The 22,817-nt window shown below is 40.8% G+C and overlaps 1 protein-coding gene across 3 annotated transcripts in view; it reads right to left on the bottom strand.

Annotated features, from left to right (window-relative positions):
- cyld (cylindromatosis (turban tumor syndrome)) overlaps positions 1 to 22,817 on the bottom strand; it is a 61,165-nt gene that overhangs the window by 15,010 nt on the left and 23,338 nt on the right. For all 3 annotated transcript variants that reach the window (XM_078210874.1, XM_078210875.1, XM_078210876.1), the window contains 6 exons: positions 22,518 to 22,643; positions 16,430 to 16,803; positions 14,893 to 15,058; positions 9,318 to 9,459; positions 2,579 to 2,701; positions 1,739 to 1,830 (listed from right to left, as the gene is read on the bottom strand). In XM_078210874.1, the coding sequence (XP_078067000.1) occupies positions 1,739 to 1,830; positions 2,579 to 2,701; positions 9,318 to 9,459; positions 14,893 to 15,058; positions 16,430 to 16,803; positions 22,518 to 22,643 (1,023 nt within the window). The remainder of the gene's footprint in view (positions 1 to 1,738; positions 1,831 to 2,578; positions 2,702 to 9,317; positions 9,460 to 14,892; positions 15,059 to 16,429; positions 16,804 to 22,517; positions 22,644 to 22,817) is intronic.

The raw sequence follows: 22,817 nt of genomic DNA, 5'->3' as shown, positions 1-22,817 counted from the left end.
AGCCTGTTCCACCATTCACTAAGATCATGGCTAATCAGATTGTGGTCTCACCTCCACATTCCACCTGTCCCCCAATAACCAGAGTCAATCTACTTCTGCCTTCAAAATATTCAATGACCTTGCCTCCAAGAGTGCTCCAAATACTCACGACCCTCAGAGAAAAAACTTCTCATCGTTGCTTTAAATGAGAGACTCCTTAAAATTATGTCCCCTAGTTCTATTCTTTCCCACAAGGGGAAACATTCCGTCAGCATCCACGCCATTATGTCCCCTCAGAATTTTGTATGTTTCAATAAGATCACCTCTCATACTTCTAAACTCCAATGGATACTAACCTAGCGTGTCTGACCTTATAAGATAACCCTCCCATCCCAAGCGTCAATCAAGTGATTATACGTTAGACTTCATCTGCCAAATGTCTGCCCACTCACCTAGACTATTGATGTCCCTTTGCAGACTCTGTGATCTCTTTACAACTAACTTTCCCACTTATCTTTGTGCCATCAGCAAATTTAGCAACCATGCATTTGTATAGATCATAAATACTTGAGTTGAGCCCCAGCACTCTTCCCTGCTACACCTCACTAGTTACACTTTGCCAACCTGAAAATGCAGTAATCTTTGTGGCACCTCACTGAATGACTTTTGGAAACCAAAATACACTGCATTCACTGACTCCCATTCATCCACCCTATTTGTCACAAGAACTCTAATAAAATAGTCAAACACGCTTTCTCTTTCCCAAACCACTTCTTTAATCAACCAATTAAGACATCAGGTTTATCTGCGTGGAGCCTGGTCGCCAATAGGAAAGTATCTATAGAATCCAAGATGGCCAAAGCACTGAAACAGCCCACTTAACCAATTAAATTTGCCTCACTTCTATTATAAAACTACAACTCTTGCATGGCAGGAAAAGCTTATAGTTTGTCTATCCATTTCATGGTTGCTTGAAATTAGGTGTCTCAGCAACAGATCTTAGTAGACAGTTGGATTAAATTAACGTGATATGTTGTGTGGTCTGGGACTCATGGCATCAATTGCACTTTAGATAATCCTCATTTTCCACTTATGAATCAGATGGTCACATCATCCACATCCTGTGCAGATTGCTTTCAGCACTTGTCACTATCTTCGAGGAGACTGAAGCCAGGACCTCTACTGTTGAGTCAGTTATGAGTTGTTGGGTTTATGCAGCTTGTGTCCCAAGATGCCCTCCATCCAGGCAGTGGATTGGTAACAGCTACGTGAATATCAGCTGGTGTTTCCAAGGATGCCCACCAAGTTGGGGAGTTGACGATAATCTACTTGTGGTCTTCCTATGTGTGCTGGTTCATTGAGAACTTGCCAATTAATGGCACCAATGCCTGAAAGTGGCTTCCTGATCTGAAAAGCTTGGAAATGTGTCAACCTAGGACCAACAACTAATAAAAGTGGTCGAATACTCCACATCAGCTCAACATTGAAGATCTATCTAGACCAGAAGTGAGATCGTCAAGTGAATCAAAAATGAAAATTATATGAATGCTAAGTCCTTTCAGCTGAAATCCCTCTTTCCACATTTCAAACTAAAGTGCTAATTTATTTGGGCAGGGTTAATGCTGCCACTTAGTAGAAAGAGGCATTTCAGAAAAATGTATACATCACTGTCAAATGTATGGTTATACTGAATGACTGTTTAGGGGACCTTTATACAAACATACAACCTGCAAACACTAAAATGCAAAAGCTAACACACCTTTCTCTTCCGAAGTAAATCCTGAAGCTGCCTCAACCTTTTCAAGAATTCTTCGAAGTTTCATTATTTTAGTAGCACATACATACCCGTGACTAAAAGGAGAAAAAGGAATATTTTTTCTGTAACAATTAGAGAGAGCAGCATACAGTGCAATAAATAAAACAACCTCAATAGAAACAAAATGAAGTAGTGTTGTTTAATCTAAACATACATAAATCCTAGACAATTTTCGGCAATGAAAAGCTCAATAAAAAGTCTTTCATATTCCTCAAAAATCAAGGGTGCAAATTCTAAGTAAACGAATGAGTGACAAAGTTTAATTGATACTCCAATATCTAGATATCTAGGGGAGAAAAAAACCAGAGGACATGGGTTAAGGGTGAAAGGAGAAAAGTTTAAAGGGAATATTAGGGGGAGCTTCTTCACGCAGAGAGTGGTAGGAGTGTGGAATGAGCTGCCGGATAAAGTGGTAAATGCGGGGTCACTTTTAACATTTAAGAAAAACTTGGACGGGTTCATGGATGAGAGGGGTGTGGAGGGATATGGTCCAAGTGGGACTAGGCAAAAAATGGTTCGGCACAGACAAGAAGGGCCAAAAGGCCTGTTTCTGAGCTGTAATTTTCTATGGTTCTCTATGGTTCTAGATTGGTACACCTGATCATACAAAACATTCACAAGTTAACAATGTCTAAAATTTGCACTTAATTCTACATCAGTCCTGGATTTTGTTTTTTCCAACAGTGAATTATGTTTTAGCCCTCAATTATATCTGAAGTGCAAAATAGTAAAATTGTTATAATTATTAGTTTAAGATCATGGATTACATGAAAATATACTTACTTTCTCAAAGGATTGACTATTTCTGTTCTTAACAAATCTTGGGTTTCAGTATAAAATTCAACATCATCCTTTTCTTTAGGCCTAAGCAACACAGTATCCAACACAGAGCTAAAAGCGAACATACTGCGGAGAAAACATTAAATAATTAATGATACAAATGTATATTTTCTTAACAATAGATAGAAATACAATACATTAAGTTGAGGAACCAACAAGGGTACAGTCAATTTTGAACTAGCCTGTCTTATCTGACCTTCTGACGCAGGGGCTGGGCGAGATCCAGGCAGTGCAGCATGCCCCCATGGCCCAGAGTCAAAGATCACACCCCCTTTTCTATGACACCACCAAAAGGTCCAATGAAATTTAAAGGTCCTTTACAGGCAAGTGTCTATGGTAAGTGGATAGGATTTGGGGGGAGTGCGATGATCTAGGTTTGTACAGTAGGTACCCAGAAGTTAGAAGTGGCTTTTATGCTTCTAACTTTTCTGGCTATCTATTGGTGTAACCCCGTCTGGACCATTAGAAGTTTGATTTAAATAGTATTTTCAGATGGTTCCCATTATAGGGCAATTGCCCAGGGACAGTTTGCACTTCTGGGCAAATGCCATGCTAACCTTACCTGGGAACCTCCAAAAGGGATTCCCCATCATCGGCGTATCCCACCAATATGACACTGGGGAGCTCAGAACATACAGCCCGATGAATTTTATATTTAGATTGAAAGTGGTTTAGTTATGTAGAGATTAGAAGAAAAGAAAAGTAGGGCTGCACACAATGACAAGCACTGCTCATCATTGGGAGGGGGGGGGGGGGGGGGAGATTGATGGGCCTGGATAAGATGCTGAGTCAGTAGAGACTTGATGGGCCGAATGGCTTCCTTCTGCACTATAGGGATTCTATGAAATATGAATCCTTAGCAACAGAGACAGGCGAAATTAAAATCTGGAATGAGAAAATGACAGAGACATTAAACAAATACCTTGTATCTGATTTAATTGTGGAAAACAAATAAAAACTTTGCTAACAATGGGAAACCATGGGATCTAGTGAAAATTAGGAACTTAACGATATTAATGACAAATTTAATGAACCCAATGGTCTACATTCTAAGGGTTTAAAGAGGGGGAGGCGATGGCCTAGTGGTATAATTGCTAGACTATTAATCCAGAAACTGAGCTCAGGTTCTGGGGACCTGGGTTTGAATCCCACCATGGCAGATGATGGGATTTGAATTCAATAGAAAATATCTGGAAATAAAAATCTACTGATGTCGATTGTCAGAAAAACCTACCTGGTTCACTAATGTCCTTTAGGGAAGGAAATCTGCTCTCCTTACCTGGTCTGGCCTACATGCGAGTCCAGAGCCACAGCAATGTGGTGACTCTAAACTGCCCTCCAGGGGCAACTAGGGATGGGCAATAAATGCTGATCAGCCAGCGATGCCCATGTTCCACAAATGAATAAAAAAAATTAGAGATACTAGATGCATTATTCTTGATTTCCAGCATTCTCTGGATTCTCAATTCCCATGGATTGGGAGGAAGCAAACATAACCCAATTATTCAAGAAAAGTGCAAGATAAAACATGAACTATAGAAAAAGCTAGTTCAGCCCAACATCAGTTGTAGGGAAAATGTTAGAATCCATTATTAGGGATGTGGAAATGGGACACTTGGAAAATCATACTATGAATCAGCAAAGTTCACATGGATTAACGAAAGGGAATTGGCGTTGGACAAATCTATTCAACTCTTTTTTTTTTATTTGAGCAAGGGAAAAAAGAAATTAATGAATGTCTTGTATTTGATGCCACACAAGAGTTATTACCCAAAATCCTATGAGCCTTTTATGTGTAATATATTAACAAACACTGAGGATTGGTGAACAAACAGAAAACAGTGTAGGAATAAATGGGTCATTTTTGTGTTGGCAGGTAGTGTCTAGCAGGGTACTACAAAGATCAGTGCTCGGCCCTCAGCTATTTACAATCTTTTTAAGATTGCTAAATGAGAAAGCAAGTTGTAAGGTGGTCACAGAGGCTACACAGGGATATGGGCAGGTTAAGTGAATGGGAAGATGGAATATAATGAGGCAAACTTAAGTTATCCATTTGGGAAGGAAAAATAGAAAAGTAGAATTATTCTTTTAAATGTTGATACTGGGAAATGTTGGCACTGGGACCTAGGTCCCCTTATACGCGACTTACAGAAAATTAACATGCAGGTACAGAAAGTAATTCGAAAAGCAAATAGCCTTTAACATAGAACATAACAGCGCAGTACAGGCCCTTCGGCCCTCGATGTTGCGCCGACCAGTGGAACCAATCTAAAGCCCCTCTAATCTACACTATTCCAATATCATCCATATGTTTATCCAATAACCATTTGAATGCTCTTAATGTTGACGAGTCCACTACTGCTGCAGGCAGGGCATTCCACGCCCTTACTACTCTCTGAGTAAAGAACCTACCTCTAACATCTGTCCTATATCTCTCACCCCTCAATTTAAAGCTATGTCCCCTCGTGTTAGCCATCACCATCCGAGGAAAAAGGCTCTCACTATCCACCCTATCTAATCCTCTGATCATCTTGTATGCCCCTATTAAGTCACCTCTTAACCTTCTTCTCTCTAACGAAAACAACCTCAAGCCCCTCAGCCTTTCCTCATACGATTTTGCCACCATACCAGGCAACATCCTGGTGAATCTCCTCTGCACCCTTTCCAACACTTCCACACCTTTCCTATAATACGGCGACCAGAACTGTACACAATACTCCAAATGCGGCTGCACCAGAGTTTTGTACAGTTGCAGCATGACCTCCTGGCTCTGAAACTCAATCCCTCTACCAATAAAAGCTAACACACCATACACCTTCTTAACAACCCTATCAACCTGGGTGCCAACTTTCAGGGATCTATGCACATGGACACCCAGATCCTTCTGTTCATCCACACTACCAAGTATCTTACCATTAGCCCAGTACTCTGTATTCCTGTTACTCCTTCCAAAGTGAATCACCTCACACTTTTCCGCATTAAACTCCATTTGCCACCTCTCAGCCCAGCTCTGCAGCTTATCTATGTCCCTCTGTAACCTGCCACTTCCCTCCGCACTGTCTACAACTCCACCGACTTTAGTGTCATCCGCAAATTTATTAATCCATCCTTCCACGCCCTCATCCAGGTCATTAATAAAAATGACAAACAGCAGTGGGCCCAAAACAGATCCTTGCGGTACACCACTAGTAACTGAACTCCAGGATGGACATTTCCCATCAACCACCACCCTCTGTCTTCTTACAGCTAGCCAATTCCTGATCCAAACCACTAAATCACCCTCAATCCCATGTGTCCGTATTTTCTGCAAAAGCTTACCATGGGGAACCTTATCAAACACTTTGCTGAAATCCATATACACCACATCAAACGCTTTACCCTCATCCACCTCTTTGGTCACCTTCTCAAAGAACTCAATTAGGTTTGTGAGGCACGACCTACCCTTCACAAAACCGTGCTGACTATCCCTAATCAAATTATTCCTTTCTAGGTGATTATAAATCCCATCTCTTATAATCCTTTCCAATACTTTGCCCACAACAGAAGTAAGGCTCACCGGTCTATTACCAGGGTTGTCCCTACTCCCCTTCTTGAACAAGGGGACAACATTTGCTATCCTCCAGTCTTCTGGCACTGTTCCTGTAGACAATGATGACACAAAGATCAAAGCCAAAGGCTCTGCAATCTCCTCTCTAGCCTCCCAGAGAATCCTAGGATAAATTCCATCCGGCCCAGGGGACTTATCTATTTTTACCCTTTCCAGAATTGCTAACACCTCCTCCTTATGAACATCAATCCCATCCAGTCCAACAGCCTGCATCTCAGTATTCCCCTCGACAACACTGCCCCTCTCCAGTGTGAATACTGACGAAAAATATTCATTTAGTGCCTCTCCTATCTCTTCAGACTCCATGCACAACTTCCCACTCCTGTCCTTGACTGGCCCTAATCTTACCCTAGTCATTCTTTTACTCCTGACATACCTATAGAAAGCTTTAGGGTTTTCCTTGATCCTACCTGCCAAAGACTTCTCATGTCCCCTCCTGGCTCTTAACTCTTTCTTTAGGTCCTTCCTGGCTAACTTGTAACTCTCAAATGCCCTAACTGAGCCTTCATGTCTCATCTTAACATAAGTCTCCTTCTTCCTCTTCACAAGAGATTCAACCTCCTTAGTAAACCACGGTTCCCTCACACGTCTTCCTCCCTGCCTGACAGGTACATATTTATCAAGGATGCGTAGTAGCTGTTCCTTGAACAAGTTCCACATTACAATTGTGCCCATCCCCTGCGTTTCCTTCCCCAACCTATGCCAGCTAAATCTCGCCTAATCGCATCATAATTTCCTTTCCCCCAGCTATAACTCTTGCCCTTTGGTATATACCTATCTTTTTCCATTGCTAAGGTAAACGTAATCGAATTGTGGTCACTGTCACCAAAGTGCTCACTTACCTCCAAATCCAACACCTGGCCTGGTTCATTACCCAGTACCAAATCCAATATGGCCTCGCCTCTTGTTGGTCTATCTACATACTGCGTCAGGAAGCCTTCCTGCACACATTGGACAAAAACCGACCCCTCTAAAGTACTCGAACTATAGCTTTTCCAGTCAATATTTGTAAAGTTTAAAGTCCCCCAGTACAACTGCCCTGTTACTTTCGCTCCTATCCAGACTCATCTTTGCAATCTTTTCCTCTACATCTCTGGAACTTTTCGGAGGTCTATAAAAAACTCCCAACAGGGTGACCTCTCCTTTCCTGTTTCTAACCTCAGCCCAAACTACCTCAGTAGACGAGTCCTCATCAAATGTCCTTTCTGCCACCGTAATACTGTCCTTGACTAACAATGCCACACCTCCCCCTCTTTTACCACCTTCCCTGCACTTACTGAAACATCTAAACCCTGGAACCTGCAACAATCATTCCTGTCCCTGCTCTATCCATGTCTCCGAGATGGCCACATCATCGAAATCCCAGGTACCAACCCATGCTGCAAGCTCACCCACCTTATTCCGGATGCTCCTGGCGTTGAAGTATACACACTTCAAACCGCCTTCCTGCCTGCCAGTACACTCCTGCGACTCTGAAACCTCATCCATGACCTCATTACTCTCAACCTCCTGTACACCGGAGCTACAATTCAGGTACCCACCCCCCTGCTGAATTAGTTTAAACCCTCTCGAAGAGCATTAGCAAATTTCCCCCCCAAGATATTGGTACTCCTCTGGTTCAAGTGCAGACCATCATGTTTGTAGAGGTCCCACCTACCCCAGAAAGAGCCCCAATTGTCCAGGTATCTGAATCCCTCCCTCCTGCACCATCTCTGTAACCACGTGTTCAACTGCTCTCTCTCCCTATTCCTCTCCTCACTATCACGTGGCACGGGTAACAAACCAGAGATAACAACTTTGTTTGTTCTCGCCCTAAGCTTCCACCCTAACTCCCTGAATTTCTGCCTTACATCCCCATCCCTTTTCCTACCTATGTCTTGAGTACCTATGTGAACCACAACTTGGGGCTGGTCCCCCTCTCCCTTAAGGATATCGAAAACACGATCCGAGACATCGCGGACTCTGGCTCCTGGGAGGCAACACACCAACCGCGAGTCTCTCTCGTTCCCGCAGAATCTCCTATCTGTCCCTTTAACTATGGAGTCCCCAATGACTAATCCTCTACTCCTTTCCCCCCTTCCTTTCTGAGCCACAAGGACAGATTCTGAGCCAGTGACCTGTACACCATGGCCCAACAGTACTTAAACAGGAGTACTTATTTTTAAGGGGCACAGCCACTGGGGTACTCTCTCGTACCTGACCTTTCCCAACCATGACCCACTTGTCTGTCTCCCGTGGCCCCGGTGTGACCACTTGCCTGTAACTCCTATCTATCACCTCCTCATTCTCCCTAACCAGACGAAGGTCATTGAGCTGCAGTTCCAGTTCCCCAATGCGGTCCCTTAGGAGCTGCAGCTTGACGCACCTGGCGCAGATATGGACGTCCGGGAGGCTAGCTGACTCCAGGACCTCCCACATCCGACACTGAGAACAACAAACTGGCCTCACAATCATAATTCCCCCTTTCTTCCAATGACACAGGAAAAACGGTCTAAACCTACCTTTATTACAAAGTGATCGGAGAAAGAAAGAGTGAAGAAGTCTTACTGCAATTGCAAAGGGTTGGTGAGATCATACCTACAGCACTTTGCCCATTTTTGATCTTCTTACCCAAGGAAAGCTATACTTACCTTGAAGGAGTGCAATGAAACTTCACGAGACTAATTTCTGAGATTACCCAAGAGGATCCATTTGTGCATCAGCCATACAATGTACAATAATCTCTGCCCCCTTCCCCATCCATTACATGGTCCTCACTAGCTAGTTATCCTTCCAATACTGAGATTGGAGCAGAGAGGTTGGGAGAAAGTGTGTCGACAGGTGCTAAAACCTCATATTTGACCATACAGTCTCAGAACCAGAAGCTAGGGGAGCTAACAATGTGGTTGATGCTTAACTACCCTTTGGAAAAAGGCCTAGTGAGACACTCCAACTATATTCATGAAGACAGCTTACAAGTACCATCCCAAGAGCAACTAGGGATGAGCAATAAATACTGACCCAGCCGCAAATAAAAAAAATACAGGTTTAAGCTCACAACCATCACAGTGCTCTAAGATTGAGATATGCACTTACCAGAACAAAGTGGAGTCCAAATAACAGGAATTGTAATGCCCTTGAATACCCTTTTTCTTTCCAACCATTATAGCAAGGCCTTCCTTCTCCATCTTGGGAGGTGTGTTTTCTTTAACCACTTCGCTTCGATATCCTCCAAATGCTAAAACAAAAGCAAACTGTCAGCAATTTCTCCACCCTCCATCATTAACTAAGAAATACAAAGTAAGGACTTGTTGGTTTTGAAAATCATTTCAGTACATGGTTACTCACGACAGCCCAAATTCTGCAGTAGTAATGACAGTAAACTTTGAGGTGCTCACTGTTGTTATTCTAAAATAGACTGCAACTTCTGCAATCTTCATATGCATAATTAAACACAGAAATCCAGAAGTTGCTGTTGGTAATTCCTCACTCCTGCAGAGCATGTTGGCGGCCTCACAGATAGAAATCTTCAGAAATCACTGAACGTGTCATGGACTTCCTACTTTTTAATATGCTATTCTCAAAAGATTCCTGGGGGAGTGGGAACACTAAGCTTTGTTGACTAAGGTGCAACTGCTTTTAAAATGGTGTACTAAGTCAGAATTACTGCTGCATAATCTTTCTGGACAATAGAAACTAATTTTATATTTGTGGAATGTCCAAATTCTATAGGTTTTTTGCAATATTTTAAAAGATATTTCAGCTTCTATCTGCAATCCCACATGTATGTCCAAGTCTGTATTACACATTCTGTAAAATAATTACAAGTAAATAATTGAACCGGTTTGCAACTTTTTTGATTGGCTGCTTAGTCTGCTTGATGACCTCACTGTCACTGGTACTGGAATAAAATTAATGTTGGGGGATGTGAAAACTCACACCACAAAGATTGATGATCTTTTTGGGCAAGTTTCTTTGGATTCAATGAAGAGTATGTCATTTTGCTGCTGACAGCAAAACCCAGACCATGGCATTATGTTAACTGCACCATGAAGAGTATGTTACCTGGTCACAAACAATATCTATTCAAAAATTCAAACAATGGAGTACAATTTGGCCTAAAAAATCAGTAAAATAAATGGTATTTGTTCTCATTAGGATTAAAAATCACTAACAATTTGGAGATAGATTTTTTTAAAATTCTTGGCATAATGTTATTAACATTAAAAGTAAAAGACTTCTTCTGGTGTAGTAAGACCAAGCCTCATATACAGCAGGTTACCTTTCTTTTAAATTGAGATATTTGCTAACAAGACCACAGTGTGATATATTAACAAGATTACAAAGTGTAGGAGAGAAGGGAACTTGGGGATAGGCAAAACCAAATTTAGGCTTTAAAGGCCTTCAGACTAAACAAGGACAAGCTTAAAGACGTGTAAATTCTCACCATCTTGACCTTGACAAGGAAGAGTTGGGAATCCAGAACAGGGCAATTAATTTGTTTTTGTACAGTTGAATTGTGGCACATTAGATGCATTGTTATGAAGTTACTTAAAAATCCATTCAGAGAATTTATCTTTACCTGATACTAAATGCACACCACACTCCCTCCTCATGAGCACACCTGACTTATCCGAGTTGAGGCAGCTTAGATTCAGGTCAGCGAGATACCCAAGTTGTAAACTACAGTTTTCCAGCATAATAAGCCTCCTATTTGTCTACTTTGAAGACATTTGTTTATAGGGTTATTTAAACTCAGTGGTAAGAATTCCTACCTCCGGGGACAAGACAATCCCTTCAAGCTTCACAGATCAACTAAACTGGTTGAACAATCAGTGGTGTTCTGAAACACTGCAGACTTCCGTGGCAGAAGTGTCAGAACAGAATCTGAATTTCCATTGCATGAAAAGTTTTCCCAAAGCCTGTTCAAACTAATTTTAAAAAATCCACTCAAACCCATGATACTATTAGTTGGTAATCAGACAACAGGCAAATTCTGATTTTGAGCCTTCAGCGTACAGCAAGTGCAAAGGTGTACTGCAGGACCTCTACCACTTGGAAGGGACAAGGGTAGCAGATGCATGGGAATACCACCTGAGGTTTCCCTCCAAGCCACACACTATCCTGATTTGGAACTATAATGCTATTTCTTCACTGTCACTGGGTCAAAATCCTGGAACTCCCTTTTTAACGGCACTGTGGACGTACCAAGTGAACTGCATGAGTTTAAGCTGGCTCATCAGCACCTTCCTGAACTGCTGCAATAACTACATGCTCAATTCCCCATTCAACATGCATCATAACTTTGCTCCGTCAGTGACTATCACAGCTTTTAATTTTGAATTGCAGCCATATGGATGCTACCACAAAAAGCAACATTGCTAACCAAATTCATAAATGAAATCATATCATGTTGCATAAAAAAGTCAAGTAATCACCCACTTGCATTCCCTGAGTGTCCGTTTTCAGTGCGGCTTTTCTTGTACTAGTAACCCTGCACAGCACTACTCCAGTGGCCTGATGGAAGGTTGCTGACTTTGAGCTGACAGCAAACCCCTTGGGAGGACAATCTCAAGCTGCTATGAGCCTAGAAGGCTTGACTGCATATTGCTCCATCTCAGCACAAGTGGAAACAGTCTAGACTAGCTGACCAAAAGGCAACAATAAAGACCTAGGCAAAGTTTCAGGTTGGGAGGATGATCCAAAAAGAGCAGAAACATGTTCCATGCAGCCACTATCATTCCCCCAAGGTAGTAGCTTAACAATTCTAATAATCTACTGGAGGACACACTGCCATGATTCCCTGTATGCCTCTTTGCACACTGTAATCCACAACTATGAGAGCAGCAGGCTGAGCTTGCATGGCAGAATTCTGAGCTTCTACTGCAGCACTCAGACATTGGGTGGCTTTTACTGCAGCATTGTCAGGACTTCCAACACAAGTAGGTCTGTAAGTATGTTAGGAGTTGACCACCAGTCCAAAGATGTGCAGGTTAGGTTGATTGGCCAGGTTAAAAATTGCCCCTTAAGAGTAGGTTAGAGGGATTAGCGGGTAAAATATGTGGGGTAGGGCCTGGGTGGGATTGTGGTCGGTGCAGACTCGATGGGCCAAATGGCCTCCTTCTGCACTGTAGGGATTCTATGATTCTACTTCCATGCTGCAAAGGATAGGCTCCAGGCCCTGTGCAAAGTCCTGTTCCAAGTTGCTGCTGGGCCTCTCCATGCTGTTCAACATTAACCACAGGCTTTCTGGCAGAGTTCCCAATGCAACAAGCATTTTGTCGTGCATACCTATCATCGTTCTTCGGTAACCTGCCCCATTGAAGTACTCATCCAAGTTCTCTGTAGAAGAACGCGTGCAGCCTCCTCTTTTGCATGTTGGCAGCCTGCAAAACCCTTGTCTCTTGGCTGCAGTCTATTTGTGTTCTGTATCTCGTTATGTGCCTCTAGTATATTAACAACTGCAGTGAGAATGTCCGAGCTGTTGGCAGGTGTCATCTGCAGCTTGCATATCTGATTGGAGTGTGCGATGAGGAAGAAGTGGGATGAAACAAAGCGATTAAATATGAAGACCGTTATCTTCTATGGTTTCAATCCCATTGTTGGCCAGAGTCACCAATGGCTGTTCCAATATGGCTGCACTGTCCCCCACTAGGGGGTTTGGACATACAACCATTTCTGTTCTCGACCAGTTAGTTTGTGTTGCCTGCAGTTGTGCAGCCCTTTGTGTCATCCGAATGGTGTTGCTGTCATGATTCAATAGCTGGTGGTGCGCGTAACCTGCAAGATGTGGGGGGTGGGGAGCAGTGTTAAGTGTGTGAGGGTGTAGTAAAGCATCTGAATGCGAGCTCTTAAGCCCTGATTAATAAAGATTGTTGCTGGAAGAGTGATAACGGTGTGATGATTCGAGCAGTGATAGAGGCTCGCGGTGAAGTGGTAGAATATGGCATTTAAAGATGCATTTTAAGGTCATTGTGCATCTTATGGCACTGTATCCAAGTCCTGGGGCTAAACTACTGTCATTGGTCTCCACGGCAATCAGTTCCCACTGCCTTTTGAATGCATCTCTGTAGAGCTTCTCTCTCCTTTTGCAGATTCAAGCATCTCTCCTCCTTTTTACCTCAAATCTCCAGTGCAGTGTCAGAAAACCTTGGAACGTGCCCTCTTCCCTGTTGTGTCATTCCTCAGTCTTTCCCAGCTCAGATTCTTTTTAATCAAGGCTCCCAGCATCTGCTTCACCCACATCTACTTTAAGCAATGCAATCTAGCTTTCAGAGTTAGGAGGCACTCATGATTTTGGCCTCTTACTAATGTGTCCAGCCATTGAACAGCATGGTTAATGCTGGCTGGGCACAGAACATCCAAATGAGTAGATGGCACAAAGTTGGCATGCTGCCTACATTGCAATCAGAGACTTTTAATTGTGCATCAAAATTCCTACATTTGTTCTCGGGGAGGGGTGGAGGTTGGTGTGCAGCGGCTACTCAATTTAGTCCTCTAATAACTTTGAGAAAACAAACAAATTGTTAAGAAAAAAGAAACACAAGTTAAAACAAATTATTTTTTGTTAAACAGATGAAAATGTTATTTTAAAAATGCAGTGTTTCCACTTAAAAATATGCTTGAATGCTCATCTATAAGCTGCTATATACACATCTATTAACAGTTCACACGATCTGTTCATTCATCCGCAAACATTGTATAAGATCATGTAGATCCAAAACTGAAATGTTGCATATGCGTATGACAAACATAATTTGAAATGTACAAGATTTATATCTGACTGATGCTCACTGCTTTCATAAATAATTTATTAAAAATGTTGTAGATATGAAACTATTCCTCCATAATTGGCTCCAATGGTGCATGCACACAATTAGTTTTCTCCATTGAAACAGAGATACACGCAAACAAAACACGAGTGAAACACTATCTCTAAGTTGTACAGTCAAAACCCCCTCCTCCCCTGCTGGGTTTGAATTCCAAAGGATTAGCAACCCTCAGGTAAACACAGAAGAATGTTTTCTTTTCTGAGTAAATGTCTGCCAATGGCTTATAATAATTTGTTTCTAATATTGTAGTGGGAACATACTCCCAATTCTTCAAATTTCTCCATAACACACACCTTACATGGAGGTCAGTAAAGCATAAATTTCTGGTCCGGTTTAACATTGATCTGTATTTTTACATAGTTTTCAATGACAAAAAAGTTATTGGAAAGTTTCTTAAACACATCTCATTTTTGGATTCACTGCAATGTTTCTGCCGAGCTTAAAGGCTAACCTGCTCATCATCATTCTCTTTACTCTTAATAAATACTTGTTACATAACTTAGCAGTTTCACCATGTTAATTTATTATTTTTATTTTGCTCAACTGATTGTTAATCAACTTCCCTCTAAACGGATATAGTGTGGGCAAAAAGAGGAAACATGTATTTTCTACTTTATCTGAGTTAAAAATTTAATTTACACAACTGATTCACATGGCAAGCAGCTCTGTTGAAAATACAAGTAAGCCAGAAGATTGGCCAAAACAGCGACTATGAGAGGATTGCACTAGACAACATGATTTTAAGGATATTTAAAAAGACACCTCTATTAGAGGTTGCATTAATCACACATCAAAAGCAAATAAGCAGAATGGAAAGGGCAAGTTGTATTTTAAATTACCAATTGAATTGCATCGTTCAATTTGATTGGAGTGATGAGGTAACGATACAAATCTGGAATCGGGCCGGCAGCTTTTAAGTTTCACAAATAAAGCCTTCTTCGATGCACATATAAAGTAACGCATTCCCTTGAAAGTACCATCTGTACAGCCTGCACTTTCTTCTTCCTGAATAAAAGCAAGAATGTGGAACTATCATTTTAAACCCAAAAAACAAGCAACAACCTCAGTATTCTTCCAATCATGAGATCATACTTTATAATTTTTACAGATGTCTAACTGATCTCTCAAAGTGAGGGAACTGTGCCAGAATGGTCCACTGATAATTACATGCATCCCTCAAAGAAAAGCTTGAGTTCAAGTCCCACTCCAGGGTTGAGCACAAAATATGGTTGACACTTCAGTACTGTATTGCACTGTCAGAGGTTCCGTCTTTTGGCTATAACGTTGAACTGAGATTGAAGTCAGATCTGAAAGTTGCAAGTTTAAAGATCCCATGGCATTAAGAGCGGGGAACCTCTCCTCAGTGTCCTGACCAATATTTATCTCTCAACCGACAAGTAGCGACAAATGAATCATATTGCTGTTTGCGGGATTTTGCTGTACTTAAATTGGCTACCATTTTCCCATCTGTGAAAGAACCAATGACTCAACCTCATTTGTTTAATGTGACTTATTTAACTGAATGCTGATCTTATTTACAGACATATCATACACTATGTTTTACTAGCTAATGTCTACAGGGATTACACAAATCCTAAATTTGCAATCAAGACATATATGGCCCAGAATGGGGCATTCAATACAGAAAAAGAAACCTGTTATAAATGATTTATTTTGAGAAGCCATAAACACTTCCCCAAATTCATTAAAGCAAAAGTAATAAATCTGGTCTGCCAGGAGTGTAAAATGCAAACTTCCTATCAGAGAAATGAGAACCAAAAACCAGATAAAAACAAAGTAATTCTGGGCAGTCTATTGATGTACAGAAGAGAGACAAAGGAAACAGATGCCAGGGTTTTAGGTATTAAGAAAGGTCAGCTTTACAAGGTTGTGGTAAGTGCAGATGGTGAGATGAGTGCAGAGTTTTAGTCAGAAAACCCATATGTCCACTTTCCCTAGGTCTGGCTCACAAATAGTCCTGTAAAGGAACTTACATTCTCCTCAGAATGGTCATTGCCACCTTACAGTTGGCAGGTTTCCCGGAGGCTTGAAAATTCAGCTGGGCACTGCTGAACATGCAAAGCAATTTATATCAAAAGGTTGGCAGCCTCATTAAAATATTTAACTTGACAAAATGTCTCCAAAAAGCTGAATGTTTGCTCAGCCCTCACCCCCACCTCCACTAAGCCTAGGGTCTGGTTTTGGATATTTAAAACTTTAACTGACTCAATCCCAACACATCCATTTTTGGATATAACAATTCTCCTGGTTAAATGTCACTTTTTTATGGTAAGAGGGAAAGCCAAGTTAGAATTAGAATCTGTTATGCAAGGGAAAATCAAATTTTGCATTTAGCCTTGTATTCATTCTACTTACAAGTTCAAGTCCAGCTATTTGTTCATTGACACCAAGAGGTTGACCAATCCACCGAATTACTCCATAGAGGGGAGGATTTTCCTTCACTTGTACCAATGATCCCACTTCCAAACTGGGTTGTTCTTTCGTCGACATTCCAACTAGTTCTGCATCCTGACTTGCACTGGCATTCACATCCATCATTACTGACTGGACAGACAAGGAAAGGGTATGGCCAATGCTTCCATTAACGCTAGGTTTCTTGGAGAGATTAAAGGGCAACGAATGGAATTTGTTTTCATTTGAAAGAGAAGCTTGAAATGAGGACGTGCTGGGTGGTGACTGACTCAACTTAGAGTGTTCATCTACTAGTGATTTAGCTGTATCTTCACTTCCTGCAAATATATAATACATAGCCAATTTAATACTTTCAGGAAAAGATCAATATGAATAGTAGCAGCAATATTGTAAACTGATCAGGTTTTTAACGTTAGTCAATGGAAATGTTATCAGTTATAGAAATAGAGAATCATAAGAATTGTTATAGCAAGGAGGTCACAATTAGGCCCATCATACCTGTTGGCCCTCTGCAAGAGCAACTGGACTAATTCCACTCTCCTGCTTTTTCCTGTAGCCTTGAAAATCTTCCTCTTCGGATAATTCCCAATTCCCTTTTGAAAGTCACAACTGAATCTGCCCCAACCACATACTCGGGCAGGGCATTCCAGATCCTAACCACTCAGTAAAAACATTTTTCCTTATTTTATATCATGCAGATAATTGAATTATAGTTCAATTTTAATGTAATAACACCTCTAATTGCCTGCACAAATTTCCTTTCATTCACTAAGAATGAGTGCCCAAGACGGTCAGGATTTAATAATTGTCTTCAGTCTTTTCAAATCGATAACAAGATACATACAGCACAACAGTGCAAGAGTTCCCAGTGGTGAGGTTACACCCACATGAAGCAGAGAATGGTGGGCAATGAAATTTTTCAGACGGCAAAAAAATTTGTCTCAAGTACCCTCGGGGTCACTGTAAGGATCCTTGCTCTTCCTGAGAGATTAATAACCTAGACCTTTGTGTACCAGCCACAAATTAAAAATTTGAGGATGATACAAAACTTGGAAGCATTGTGAATAATGAGGAAGATAGTGTAGAACTTCAAAAAGACAGACAGGTTGGTGGAATGGGCAAACAATTAGTAGAGTAGGGAATTTCATATCGTGGCTGATTTTGGTAGAAAGAATGCAGAGAGACAGTATAAAATAAAGGGTACAATTCTAAAGGAAATACAGGAGCAGAGGGACCTGGGTGTATCTATGCATAAGTCCTTGAAGGTGGCAGGACAGATTGAGTGTATGGTGTCATGTCCCAGTGTATTCTGACCTTGACTAATTTCTTCATTAAAAAAACTGACTACTAAAGACTACCAGTAGATGGGCACCCAAGAATCACCCAACCTCTGTTGTGGATTGAAATCAATCCCTTTTCTCAAGAGCGAACAAAAGGAACATTGCAGACTAATGTTGTGTCAATGTCTTTCCTGAAACTAATTCAAAAGGGGATTATTGATTGAATGGGTTTTTCAAAAACAAAGGCACTAGCTGTTACAAACTCTCAAGGTATGAAATCCAAAACACAAAATGTAAAGTCAAGTTAACCACCCAACATATTTGGAAAAGGATTTTGAACTTGCACAGGTCACACAATGGACAGCCGTACCTTGTTTGCTTTTAAAACCAGCTGCAGCTGTTCCAGAGACAGAGTTCCATCAGAATGCCATTAAACCAGCTGCAAGTCATCCAATCAGCCAAAGTAATAAACAGAAATACCTTGACAGTAGGAGAAAGACACCCACCCCCTCATTCCAATTTAGAGTTTACCTGAAAACCACACCCCTCCATTCCAATTTAGAGTTTATCTGAGAACCAATCTCCTGGAAATTTGACTACAAGAAGCCTTGCAGATTACTGAGAATCCACCATTTTACTGGACCTTCACTTCAACTAAAACATTAAATCATCCAAGGAACAACAGGCCTGCCATACTCAAATTGTAATTATATTGCTTAGCCCTCGCCTGCATCACATCTTAGTGTGGAGAATCAAGTGAGTGAGGCGTCATGTGTAAAGCTCCAGAACAAATGTGATCATAAATAACCACCTTTAAAACTCTCAAAATGCTTGCTGCTTGCAATTATCTAATTGGGACAATCACTCAAGAGCAAGAAAATACACCCACCTTTTTATATACAAATATACTGATCAAGGGCAGTAAAAAGGAACAAATTCTGTCCATGACATTGGTTAACAAAAGCATAGATCGCTCTTTGCTTTATTAATGGAAGCATAGAGTACAAAACAAAGAACAGTACAGCACAGGAAACAGGCCTTTCGGCCCTCCAAAAAGTTTATTTATTAGGTACAAGTTGGCTTACATTAGCACTGCAATGAAGTTACTGTGAAAATCCCCCAGTTGCCACTCTCCAGCGCCTGTTCGGGTACACTGATGCAACTAACCAACTCATCTTTCGGACTGTGGGAGGAGCCGGAGCACCCGGAGGAAACCCACGCAGACATAGGAAGTATGTGCAGACTCCACACAGACAATGACCCAAGTTGGGAATCGAACCCGTGTCCCTGGTATTGTGAGGCTGCAGTGCTAACCTCTGTGCCACCATGCCACCCATTTAAATTTAAATTCCAGTTGCTGTCACGGTGGGATTTGAACCCAGGTCCCCAGAGCAATAACCTAGGCCTCTGGATTACCTGTCCAGTGAGATTACCACCATGCCACTGTCTCCCCTAAAAGCAAGGGTGCTATGTTAAACGTGTAGAACCTTTGCTTTGGCCTCAACAGGAGTATGATGTTCAGTTCTGGCACCACACTAAGAAAAATACAGAAGCATTAGAGAAGGTGCAAAAGGATTCATGAAAATGGTTCTAGGGAAGAGGAATATTTAGTTACAGACAGATTTGAGAGCTTGGGACGGACTGCTTTCCTGGAGAGGTATACAAAATCATGAGTGGTCTGGACAGAATACATAGGGAAAAATTGCTTCCATTGGTAGGAGGATGAGGAACAAGGCGGTCTAGATTTTAGGTAATTGGCAAAAGAAACAGTGGAGGCATGAGGGAAAAACTTGTTCACCTAGCGAGTGGTTCAGATATGGAATGCAAAGCCTGAAGGAGGCAGGTTCAATCAAGGCGTCTAAGAGGAAACTAGTTTATCATCTCAAAAAGAATGTGCAAGGCTATGGGGAGAAAACTGGGTAGTGGTACCAGGTAAACTACTCCTTTGGCGAGCCAGTGCAGTCACACTGGCCGAATAATCTCTGTGCAGTAACCATTCTGTGACGTATCCTGAAGCTGATGGGCGGATAATTGTCTCTGCAGGGAGTACCAGGCAATAAATACTCTTGACCCTGGGAGATCCAAATAGAAATGTGGGGTAGCTTTCCCCTTTTGGACAGTCTTATTTTTATTTTCCACCGAGTAGCTATCCTGACAGTAGGGCTGAAACTGAACCAAATGTTGCCTCCCACATACAAATATCTACTGTGTTAACATACAAATTGTTTACTTACTTACCTTTTTTTTAAAATTAGAGTAACAGCAGTAATCTGGATAAGGCAAAGGAAAATTGGGTGGGTGGGCCAGCTTGTTACTATTTAATGCTTGTACCAATTATATGTTTATCCAAGCTCCTGTAGGAGGTAGTTAAATTGATAATCGAATGGAAAAGAATGGCTTATATTTATTCAGAGTATAAATATTAAAATACAAAAACGATCACAAAATTAAAAGATATTTAGTTGACTATAAAACCATAGAACCCCTACAGTGCAGAAAGAGGCCATTCGGCCCATCGAGTCTGCACCGACCACAATCCCAACCAGGCCCTATCCCCGTATCCCTACATATTTACCTGCTAATCCCTCTAACCCTCATATTTACTCGCTAATCCCTCTAATCTACACATCCCGGGACACTAAGGGGCAATTTCGCTTGGCCAATCAACCTAACCCGCACATCTTTGGACTGTGGGAGGAAACCGGAGCACCCGGAGGAAACCCACGCAGACACTAGGAGAATGTGCAAACTCCACACAGACAGTGACCCAAGCCGGGAATCGAACCCAGGTCCCTGGCTCTGTGAGGCAGCAGTGCTAACCACTGTGCCACCGTGCTGCTCTAACGTTTAGTAAATTGAGCAGCATCAAAAGGTTAAACCAAGAAAATAAATTTCCACGTCAACCAAAGCAAATTTACAAGTTTTAACCATGAGAAGTACATTACAAGTACTAAACATGAGTAGTAAGTTTTCTAAAATGATAATGGGAAATAGCTATTTACAAAGTATGAAACAGCAATTAAAGGTTGGACATAAAGTGGAATTGTACAGATTTATACATCACTACTCAAATGTACCAAAGCACCTCAGATACACTTAATTAATTGAAAATGGATTAACTCTCGTCAGCAACTGCCAGAAAAAGTTGAATATCAAAAACAATAAAAAAAAACTTTGCTTAATCACAAAGATTACCAAATAATGCAACATGCAGCGGGCATACTAATGATAATGATATTGCCTTCAATCTATTTGCCTAATGTATATCCCAAGAAATTCTTCAAAAATATGAAATTGCTTACAAATATCAATTTTTCTAAAAAAAAGCACATCTAATTTCCGATCTCTGACAGCAAACTTCAATCAATAAATGGATATTGAATACATGAGAAAAACAGCAAAAAATATTAAACATATTACAAATTCCAACCTGAGACTAGATATATCTGGCAAATAATTATTATATTTTAAAGGGACAGGAAGTGAACTTTTAATAAAATAATTGCCTAAAAGCTAATTTATTTGAGATCGTATGAAGAGCATGAAAATCTTCAAATTTCATACCTTAAACTATTGACGGTAATTATTATTTTGACGTAATTGAAAGAGAGTCTAAAAAGTGCATGCTAATAAACATTAGATCCGTGTCATCAACTTTGGAGTTTACACATTCTCCTCGTGTCTGCAGGAGTTTCCTCTCAATGCTCTTGTTTCCTCCCACAATCCACAGATATACTGGTTAGGTTGATGAGTTCTCAATTCCCCCTTTGTATCAGGTAGATTAGCAGGGTAAATACGTGGGGTTACAGGGATAGAGCCTGGGTTGGATTGTTGTCGGTGCAGGCTCGATGGGCCGAATGGCCTCTTTCTGCACTGTAGGGATTCCACTTTTCTAACTTCAATATGAAGTTTTAACATTGTCAGTTAGCTGGACATCAAGGAATATGGAGTTATTGCAGGAATGTGGCACTAAGGTGAATGATCAGCCATGGTCTAAGTGAATGGTGAAGCAGGTTTGACAAGCTGAATGACCTCGTCCTGTTTCAAAAGAATGCAGAGTCACAACAGCCACAAATATTGCCATACTGTTGATGTGGGTTTTAGGAGCAGTAATTTTAACATTTCAGTTAAACTTCCATTGTTAAGAATTTAAAATCATTTTCTCTTTTTAAATGCGGACTCCAAGAATTCAGAATTTTTTCTTCAATCCAAAGTTTCTTCAATCGGAGTCAATAACTAATAAATTAGCAATTCACGATCTTAATTCTGCTAAACTATTGATTAGTATTTAATATCAAGTGTATCTGACCAAATTTGCTTTGACGTTCAACATTTTCCAAATGAAATTGTGGCACTTGTTTCATATTGTACAATTCAGTGATCTTTAGCCTCCGAAGTATCTATTCAATTGTACTAATTCAGAAATAAAAGATAAATGGAACTTACTTTTATAACCACTAATATATTAGAACGCTAAATTATTTTAGCTACATTAACAGTGTGTTTTCCTCCAAAAGCTGCTGCAAAATCTTTGCAAAGCCAAAATCAATTTTAAAATGTCAAACCTTCGAAGTAAAGACGGACAACAGCACACCTATTTGATGAATAACTGTTGTATCAAAGTTGGCTTTGTCAAAGTAGTATCAGTTGGAAGAAATTGCAATCAAAAATCACAAAATATAACAGCAACGATGTAGTGAACTGCATTATTTCAAAATGCAGATGATATCTGCTGATTCCAAGTTCATTACCTTCATCAATGTACCATGTACTTTTTGATTTTGTTTGTGGATCAATAGATGCGCCATTCAATGTACACCGTAATTCAGATCGGCTTCTATTATGTCCTGGAGACTTTCCTGATTGTGGAGCCAGTCCTGTTGATGACAAAATTCAGCAAGGTATTAAAAGATCAAAGGAATCTTATTCAGAGCACCATGTGGATCAATTAGTAAAATTGCTATTGATTTTACTGATCATTCCACCCGTTTTTGTAAAAAAAACTGAAGAGCTAATTATTAAAACACAAGAATGAAGATACATTGATCATT

Source organism: Mustelus asterias, chromosome 4 (assembly GCF_964213995.1).
Source record: "Mustelus asterias chromosome 4, sMusAst1.hap1.1, whole genome shotgun sequence".
Lineage (NCBI taxonomy): Eukaryota > Metazoa > Chordata > Chondrichthyes > Carcharhiniformes > Triakidae > Mustelus > Mustelus asterias.
Note: the sequence above shows the minus strand (reverse complement) of the source record. Positions and strands in the feature narration are given on the sequence as shown.